The 10,000-nt window shown below is 42.1% G+C and overlaps 1 protein-coding gene across 1 annotated transcript in view; it reads left to right on the top strand.

Annotated features, from left to right (window-relative positions):
* Positions 1–10,000, top strand: part of LOC115223497 (GPI transamidase component PIG-S) — a 62,783-nt gene that overhangs the window by 22,540 nt on the left and 30,243 nt on the right. The window contains exon 7 of the mRNA XM_029794113.2: positions 1,945–2,065. Within this exon, the coding sequence (XP_029649973.1) occupies positions 1,945–2,065 (121 nt within the window). The remainder of the gene's footprint in view (positions 1–1,944; positions 2,066–10,000) is intronic.

Raw genomic sequence — 10,000 nt, 5'->3', positions numbered from 1 at the left:
ACTGAAGACTGAGGGGTTCGAATGTCCTGTCCATGTTTATTGTATCGTCTTCTAAGAGTTATACGTTCTTGTCCATGTTGTATTTTTCTACATACCTTAATATATATATATATATATATATATATATACACATATATATATGTATGTATGTATATATATATAATGTGAGTATATGTGTGTGTGTGTGTGAAGGCACATGGCTTAGTGGTTTCATGTATTGCACTCATGATTGTGAGATTGTAGTTTCAATTCCCAGACTGGTTGTGCTTTGTGTTCTTGAACAAAACATTTTGTTTCATGTTGCTGCAATACATTCAGCTGCTGTTATAAGAACAAGGCCTGAAATTTGGGGTAGGGGAAGAATCGATTACATCGACCCCAGTACATGACTGGTACTTAATTCATCGACCTCGAAAAGATGAACGCAAAGCCGACCTCAGCAGAATTTGAACTCAGAATGTAGCGGTAGACGAAATACTGTTAAGCATTTTGCCTGGCATGCTAACGATTCTGCCAGCTCGTCGCCTTTTTGTAGTTAAAATAATCGTTTCTGTTATAGGCACAAGGCCTGAAATTTGAGCAAGGGGAGAGTCAATTACATCGACCCCAGTACATGACTGGTACTTAATTCATCGACCTCGAAAAGATGAAAGCAAAGCCGACCTCAGCAGAATTTGAACTCAGAATGTAGCGGTAGACGAAATACTGTTAAGCATTTTGCCTGGCATGCTAACGATTCTGCCAGCTCGTCGCCTTTTTGTAGTTAAAATAATCGTTTCTGTTATAGGCACAAGGCCTGAAATTTGAGCAAGGGGAGAGTCAATTACATCGACCCCAGTACATGACTGGTACTTAATTCATCGACCTCGAAAAGATGAAAGAAAGCAAAGCCGACCTCAGCAGAATTTGAACTCAGAATGTAGCGGTAGACGAAATACTGTTAAGCATTTTGCCTGGCATGCTAACGATTCTGCCAGCTCGTCGCCTTTTTGTAGTTAAAATAATCGTTTCTGTATAGGCACAAGGCCTGAAATTTGAGCAAGGGGAGAGTCAATTACATCGACCCCAGTACATGACTGGTACTTAATTCATCGACCTCGAAAAGATGAAAGCAAAGCCGACCTCAGCAGAATTTGAACTCAGAATGTAGCGGTAGACGAAATACTGTTAAGCATTTTGCCTGGCATGCTAACGATTCTGCCAGCTCGTCGCCTTTTTGTAGTTAAAATAATCGTTTCTGTTATAGGCACAAGGCCTGAAATTTGAGCAAGGGGAGAGTCAATTACATCGACCCCAGTACATGACTGGTACTTAATTCATCGACCTCGAAAAGATGAAAGCAAAGCCGACCTCAGCAGAATTTGAACTCAGAATGTAGCGGTAGACGAAATACTGTTAAGCATTTTGCCTGGCATGCTAACGATTCTGCCAGCTCGTCGCCTTTTTGTAGTTAAAATAATCGTTTCTGTTATAGGCACAAGGCCTGAAATTTGAGCAAGGGGAGAGTCAATTACATCGACCTCAGTACATGACTGGTACTTAATTCATCGACCTCGAAAAGATGAACACAAAGCCGACCTCAGCAGGATTTGAACTCGGAATGTAGCGGTAGATGAAATACCTATTTCTTTACTACCCACAAGGGGCTAAACACAGAGGGGACAAACAAGGACAGACATAGGTATTAAGTTGATTACATCGACCCCAGTGCATAACTGGTACTTATTTAATCGACCCCGAAAGGATGAAAGGCAAAGTCGACTTCGGTGTAATTTGAACTCAGAACGTAGTGGCAGAGGAAAAACCGCCAAGCATTTCGCCCTGCGTGCTAACGATTCTGCCAGCTCGCCGCCTTTTTGTAGTTAAAATAATGCCGATAAATGAATCTATCTACTTCTATGTTGGTAACACAAAAATAAAAAGTTTCTCCTGTTCTGTTTCCAGCCTGACAAAGAGAGCATGCGATCACTGCGGTTTCACACCCATTATGACATCACATTCACACTGTTCAGTCGACAACCAGACATCATTGACGCTCGATGGGACATGGAAGAAGGTGTCCGCTGTAAGGCCCCACATTTTTTTCTTTTTCTTGTTCATATTTCAGTTTGTGTTGCTAACTTGCCCCTTATAAAAATGATTTATGTCTTTTATCTTTTACTCGTTTCAACCATTAGACTGTGGCCATGCTGGGGCACCACCTCGAAGAATTTTAGTTCAACAAATTGACTTCAGTACTTACTCTGTTGTTAAGCCTCGTACTTATTCTGTCGGCCTTGTTTGCTGAACTGCCAGGTTACAGGGACATAAACACACCAACACTGGTTATTAAGTGGTGTCGGGGGACAAAGGCATACACACACATGCATACACACATACACCCATATGATAGGCTTCTTTCAGTTTCCATCTACCAAATCCATGCACAAGGTTTTGGTTGGCTTGGGGCTATTGTAGAAGACACTTGTCCAAGGTGCCATGCAGTGGGACTGAACCTGGAACCATGTGGTTGGGATGCATACTTTCTTAACCACGCAGCCATGCCTGCACTTATATTTGCACATTTTACACAGACATTGTTTGCATTTCTTTATTGAGAGTTGGAAGAGATCTTCACTCATCACTCTTTTCCTTACTGGACCCTTTTTTGGGTCTTCACCTCCTGGTGTCAATCACCTTGCCTAAGCTGATGAGGTCTGTGGCCTACTTTGGCAGTGTCTGCTACAAGCGCAACACAGTTCGGTAACAAGTCCTGGGATCCTTTCAAAAACAAAAAAAAACTTCTTAGGCGCAGGAGTGGCTGTGTGGTAAGTAACTTGTTTACCAACCACATGGTTCCGGGTTCAGTCCCACTGCGTGGCACCTTGGGCAAGTGTCTTCTACTATAACCTCGGGCCGACCAAAGCCTTGTGAGTGGATTTGGTAGACGGAAACTGAAAGAAGCCCGTCGTATATATGTATATATATATATATATATGCGTCTGTGTGTTTGTGTGTCTGTATTTGTCCCCCTAGCATTGCTTGACAACCGATGCTGGTGTGTTTATGTCCCCATTACTTAGCGGTTTGGCAAAAGAGACCGATAGAATAAGTACTGGGCTTACAAAAGAATAAGTCCCGGGGTCAAGTTGCTCGATTAAAGGCGGTGCTCCAGCATGGCCGCAGTCAAATGACTGAAACAAGTAAAAGAGTAAAAGAGAAAGAGAGAGTAGCAAGATGGTAGAATAATTACTAGAACACTTTACTTTACCATATTGGTTTCACTTTACTGTACTGGTTCCACTTCTCTGTCTTTTGAGTAGAAATCCTGCCTTTCATCTCCTGGGGTGTTATATATAAGGTACCAGTCCACTACTAGGTTTACCTCTCTTTCTCTCTCTGTCTCTCATTTTCTCTCCTTGGATTGTGCAGTAATCCAATCGTCCAGCTTTGTCAGCTGATTTGGTATGATAACTGCATTAAGGTTATGTATGTCTAAGGAATACTCACCCACCTACATGTTAATAACTACAGAAAGTTCATCTCTGAGGCTGACAGAGTGTATCCATGCTGCCTGTTCTCTTACATAAATTCGTGGCTGCATGCCAATGTAAGAAATCATTATTGTTATTGGAATAGCTGAAGCAATAAATTATAGCAATGAACTTGCATAGCAAGTGGCTTGATCTGAGATCGTGTGCTGAAACAAAAACAATTGCAGCATGGAAGGTGTTTATAAGCCATTTAGAAACACACAAAAACCGTTAGATTCATTTCAACATTTAAATTTAATTTGTCAAAATATTTTCGTCACTTTGAGACCATGACCCGTTCACTGACAGTACGGAATTTTGTCAGTGAACAGATCGTGGTCTCAAAGCGATGAAGATATTTTGACAAATCTTTATATATAAAAGTCAAGTTGTGTGTCTGTCTCCTACGATTTAGATTCCTAACTACTCCCACATTTTGCAGGGCAGTTTAACCAAAACCGGGTATCTTATAGTCGTGATTCATATCGAGCCCTTCTGGGTATTAGCGCGCGTCTACAATGAGTCAACGATTTAAAAAAAAATTTACCACCATTTTTGTTCATTTTTAATGCATTTTTTTGCTATTTTTTGGCTATAACTCTCTAAAAATACTTATATAGTTATTTCCCTTACAAAACCGAGCAACGCCGGGCGATACTGCTAGTTGAATCTAAATGTTGAAGTGAATCTAACGGTTTTTGTGTGTTTTTCAATGATTTATAAATACCTTCCATGCTGCATTTGTGAAGCAATAAAAAACTGTGTAAAATTTGGCGGTGTCATATGAAAATGTCACCCATAATTATGACCCTAGTATCGATCTATTGCATTTCAATCTGTTTTAGGGTTAGGGTTAGTAGGGTTAATTAGGGTTAGGGGTGGGGTGAAAGGTATCTTTTTTTTCTTCAGAAATGTAAATAAACCCAATCTGTTTCTTAAACGAATATGTCATAAATAGCAGGGACATTTTCATATGACACCACCTGAAAATGTTTACGGCAGAGAATGTTTTCACCTCAATAGACATCATTGACCGGTTGAAATTGCTGAAATTGAAGAAAAAAAACCAACAAACTACAGAATTTTCTCAAGAAAGCCAAGAGAAAAAGATGTTTTATAAACACATTCTACCAGTATACGAAGTTTAAAATTGTTTAGTTACATAGAAATTATTTTAAAATTTGCTGATCCCATACCAGTAATGTACCAGGATTGCATTCAGTCAACTGTACTACACTGTTCTACAAGATTGATACAATGTGTCAATGTATGAATCTTCATTATTTTGTGAATGGTGGTCGCTGGTATAAATTGGAAGAGAAGCAGACGATAATGCTTTGTAATGTGCAGTTATCTCCCTTTACATCGCGAATTCAAATTCACAGGAATTGACATCGAGAAAATGAAATATATAAATAAACTAGCAGTATCGCCCGGCGTTGCTCGGGTTTGTTTCGACCCCTTTAGAATTGGAATTTTTGAAAAGTAAAAATTTTGCATTATAGGCGCAGGAGTGGCTGTGTGGTAAGTAGCTTGTTTACCAACCACATGGTTCCGGATTCCATGTTCAGTCCCACTGCGTGGCACCTTGGGCAAGTGTCTTCTACTATAGCCTCGGGCCGACCAAAGCCTTGTGAGTGGATTTGGTAGATGGAAACTGAAAGAAGCCTGTTGTATATATCTATATATATGTATATATGCGTTTGTGTGTCTGTGTTTGTCTCAGGGTTGGGTTGCTCGATTAAAGGCGGTGCTCCAGCATGGCCGCAGTCAAATGACTGAAACAAGTAAAAAGAGTAAAAGAGAAAGAGTAGCTTGTTATTCTCTTTAAGTGAACATTTTTCTGGTTGAAATACACAGAAAAATGGCGACACAGCAGTCAAAGAATCGTAAAAAATAAGAATTTTCATAGAAAAAAAGCACTTTTTTGATGTAAATAATTTTTGGTGTTAACATGATCCGATTTGAATTTTTTCTTCTACGGAATGAAGAGCAAGTCTTCTTCTATCATACTCTCAATTTTGGTCAACTTGCGCAGCAAGGTCTCGGAGGAGATAGTGCTAGTTGAAGGCTACCAAACCTACCATACACAGACAACTTCAGCTTTATATATATAGAGAGATGAAATATGTAGGGGGATATTCAATCGATTATGTACTTCTCCACCACAGTTGCTCCCAATTCAAGCTCGTATGTCATTTATATATCATTATTACTGTTCTAGGATCTTCTCGGTTTGAACGGCAGTTTTTTAAAATAATTTCCACGTAACTAAACACTTTTAAACTTCGTATGCTGGTAGAATGTGTTTATAAAACAACTTTTTCTCTTGGCTTTATTGAGAAAATTCTATAGTTTGTAAGATATCTGTTGTTTTTTTTCTTCAATTTCTGCAGTTTCAACCAATCAATGACCGTCTATTGAAGTGAAAACATTCTGTGCCATATGAAAATGTCCTTTGTTTAAGAAACAGATTGGGTTTATTTACATTTCTGAAGAAAAAAAGATACCCTTCCCCCCACCCCTAACCCTAACCAACCCTAACTCTAACCCTAACCCTAAAATAGATTGAAATGCAATAGATCGATACTAGGGTCATAATTATGGGTGACAATTTCATATGACACCGCTAGAAAAAACTGCCGTTGAAACCGAAAAGATCCCTGTTCTATGTTACATAAAAATGTCCTATTCGTTTCTAAATTCTTCTGAAAACAATGATTGCTAGATCGGTAATATTCCTACAGTTATTACATTTCAGTCGGAATGTAATTTGTAAATTGGCTGGGAGATTATTGTTGTTGTTTAACATTATTTCTGCACTGATTGATCAGTCCTATCATCAAAAGTATTCCTATCCTGATCATCCCATCTTTATAGGGCTATATGTAGAGTTACCAAACCCAATATATATTTTCCTTACTTAACCATTTCATTACCGTATTTATTTTGAGATGCTTTGTGTTTCTTTCTATTATATTATATATGCAGGGTTGCTCTTGAATACAAAGACCCTCCCGGGTGAAGAATGTATCCCTCAGCATAGACTAATCATCAGTGACTTTAAGCTTGAGGCCAGAAGGACTCCAAGAAACAAACCAATCCAGAAAAGAAGGATTTGGAGGCTAAAGAACCCTTCACATGGTCAGAAATTTAGGGACATACTCATCAAGAAATTTGATGAGAGGGAGGAGGAGCTTCAGACGTCAGACATAGAAGGTAGCTGGGAATTCCTACGGGACAGCTTGCTGAGTGCCACAGACCGAGTCTGTGGATGGTGCAAAGTCCCTTCCAGACCTAGAATTACGTGGTGGTGGAATAGTGCAGTAGATAAAGCCATCTGTAAAAAGAGACGGCCTGGAAAGCCTGGAAGGATGGGGGCAGCAGGGAACTGTACCAGATAGCCAAAAGGGAGGCTGGGCGGCAGGTATACATAGCCAAAGACGTAGCAGAAAAGAAGAAGTTTGCCAATGTCCAGCGACGCGAGGATCAAAGAGCTGAAGTATTTCGGATTGCCAGACAGTGTGTCAGAGAAAATAGTGATGTTATAGGAGAGAAATGTGTCCGGATGGATGATGGGGCACTTGCATTTACTGCTAGTGAAAAGAAAGAGGCTTGGAGAAGCCATTATGAAAGACTGCTGAATGAGGAGAATGAATGGGAGGAGGAGAGCCTGCCAAATGTTGACCCAGTAGAGGGACCAGCTACCCGAATAGACAGCTCCCTTGTAGATAAAGCAATTAAGGATATGAAACCAGGCAAAGCCCCTGGCCTATCAGGAATCACTGCTGAGATGCTTAAAACAGCTGGCTATGTGGGCTATACCATAGTCACCCGCATTGTAAACCAGGTAGTTCACAATGGAGTCATACCCAATGACTGGTGCAGCAGCACCATAGTCAACTGCTACAAGGGTAAGGGTGATGCTCTAGATAGAAATAACTACAGAGGTATCAAACTGTTGGACCAGGTGATGAAGGTCTCAGAGAAGGTCATAACCCATCTCATTAGGGAGAGAATTTGTTTAGATGAAATGCAGTTCGGTTTTGTACCAGGTAGAAGCACCACTGATGCTATATTCCTGGTCCGACAACTGCAGGAGAAGTACCTAGCTAAAGATAAACCCCTCTACATAGCTTTTGTAGACTTGGAGAAAGCCTTTGACAGGGTTCCCCGTTCCCTCATCTGGTGGTCGATGCGGAAACTGGAGATTGAAGAATGGCTAATAAGGGCTGTACAGGCTCTATACAGAGAGGCTGTCAGCAAGGTTAGGATTGGCAACGAATATAGTGAAGAATTCCGGGTAGAAGTAGGTGTGCACCAGGGCTCAGCCCTCAGTCCCCTTTTATTCATCATAGTCCTTCAGGCAATAACAGAGGAATTCAAAACGGGATGCCCCTGGGAGCTCCTCTATGCCGATGACCTAGCTCTCATAGCAGAATCACTACCGGAACTAGAAGAGAAATTTCGGGTGTGGAAGCAAGGGTTGGAATCAAAAGGCCTTAGAATAAATGTAGCAAAGACCAAAGTATTAGTAAGCAGCAAGAGGTACTCAGCACACACCCCCTCGGGTAGGTGGCCCTGCTCAATCTGTAGGAAAGGTACAGGTAGAAACTCCATAAGATGCACCCAATGTAAGTTATGGACACATAAGAGATGCAGCAACATTAAAGGGAAATTAACAGATAAGATAGCTTTCATGTGCGGCAGATGCACAGGGACAATAGACACAACAGACACTCAGAAAACAGATTCCATCACACTCCAGGGAGAGAAACTAGAAGTAGTTGATAGTTTCCGCTACCTGGGTGACCAAGTTAGTAGCGGAGGTGGATGCACAGAGAGTATCACCACTAGAATACGAATAGCCTGGGCAAAGTTCAGAAAGCTCCTACCCCTACTGGCAACAAAAGGTCTCTCCCTCAGAGCGAAAGGTAGATTGTATGATGCATGTGTGCGAACTGCCATGCTTCACGGTAATGAAACATGGGCAGTGACTGCAGAGGACATGCGTAGACTTGAAAGAAATGAAGCTAGCATGATCCGCTGGATGTGTAGTGTCAGTGTGCACGCAAGACAGAGTGTAAGCATCCTAAGAGAAATGCTGGATATAAGAAGCATCAGATGTGGTGTGCAAGAGCGACGCTTGCGATGGTATGGTCATGTGCTGCGGATGGATGAAGAGAGATGTGTGAAGAAGTGCCACTCCCAAACAGTTGAAGGTATCAGGGGGAGAGGTAGACCCAGGAAGACATGGGATGAGGTAGTCAAGCATGACCTCAGAGCATTGGGCCTCACTGAGGCAATGGCGAAAGACCGAGATCTCTGGAGATATGCTGTGACTGCAAAGACCCGGGCTGCTTTCTGCAGCAATTCCACATACCCCCTACCCATTCAAAGTACCCCGGATCCCCAAAGTACCCCAGATCCCCAAAGTACCCCGGATCCCCAAAGTACCCCGGACCCAGTTGCCCCCGTGCCGCTGGCACGTTAAAAGCTCGAACCGATCGCGACCAATGCCGGACCCCCCGGCCCCTGTGCAGGTGGCACGTAAAAAGCACCCAATCCACTCACGGAGTGGTTGGCGTTAGGAAGGGCATCCAGCCGTAGAAACTCTGCCAAATCAGACTGGAGCCTGGAGCGGCCCCTGGCTTCCCAGACCCCGGTCAAACCGTCCAACCCGTGCTAGCGCGGAAAACGGACGTTAAACGATGATGATGATGATGATGATGATAACAAAGAATTAAGTAAAATAACTTAGTTATCATTAAGCTAGTGTTAGGAACATAAATTGTGACTAAGGTTTGGTGGAAGATTTTAAATTCAGAACTTTTGGAAACAAGACATTTGTACTACAGAGCCAGAGCCGGTTTCAGCCGGGTTGGTAATGAAAGGGTTAAATTGATTACAAATCCCAATATATATTTTTCTTACTTAAATTGATGGAAGAGTTTGCTATTATTGCTAGCCGGTCAAGCGACTGAATAGAGGCAGTCTTATTGGTCCGGAGCTTCATCATCATCATCGTTTAACGTCCGCTTTCCATGCTAGCATGGGTTGGACGATTTTGACTGAGGGCTGGCGAACCAGATGGCTGCACCAGGCTCCAGTTTGATCTGGCTGAGTTTCTACAGCTGGATGCCCTTCCTAATGCCAACCACTTCGAGAGTGTAGTGGGTGCTTTTTACATGCCACTGGCACGGAGGCCAGTCAGGCAGTACTGGCAACGACCTCGCTCGAATCTTTTTACACATGCCACCAGCACAGGTGCCAGTAAGGCGATGCTGGTAACGATCACGCTCGAATGGTGCCTTTTACGTGCCACTGGCACGGAAGCCAGTTGGCTGCTCTGGCAACGATCACGCAAATTTTTTTTATTGATTTGCTTATAGGAAGGGACTGTGCTTGTGACCCTTGTAGACCACTGAACTTTTTGTGTTTTACATGTCATCATCATTGCTTTAGCATTCACTTTTTCATGCTTCCCT

The sequence above is a fragment of the Octopus sinensis genome, linkage group LG2, assembly GCF_006345805.1.
Source record: "Octopus sinensis linkage group LG2, ASM634580v1, whole genome shotgun sequence".
Lineage (NCBI taxonomy): Eukaryota > Metazoa > Mollusca > Cephalopoda > Octopoda > Octopodidae > Octopus > Octopus sinensis.
Note: the sequence above shows the minus strand (reverse complement) of the source record. Positions and strands in the feature narration are given on the sequence as shown.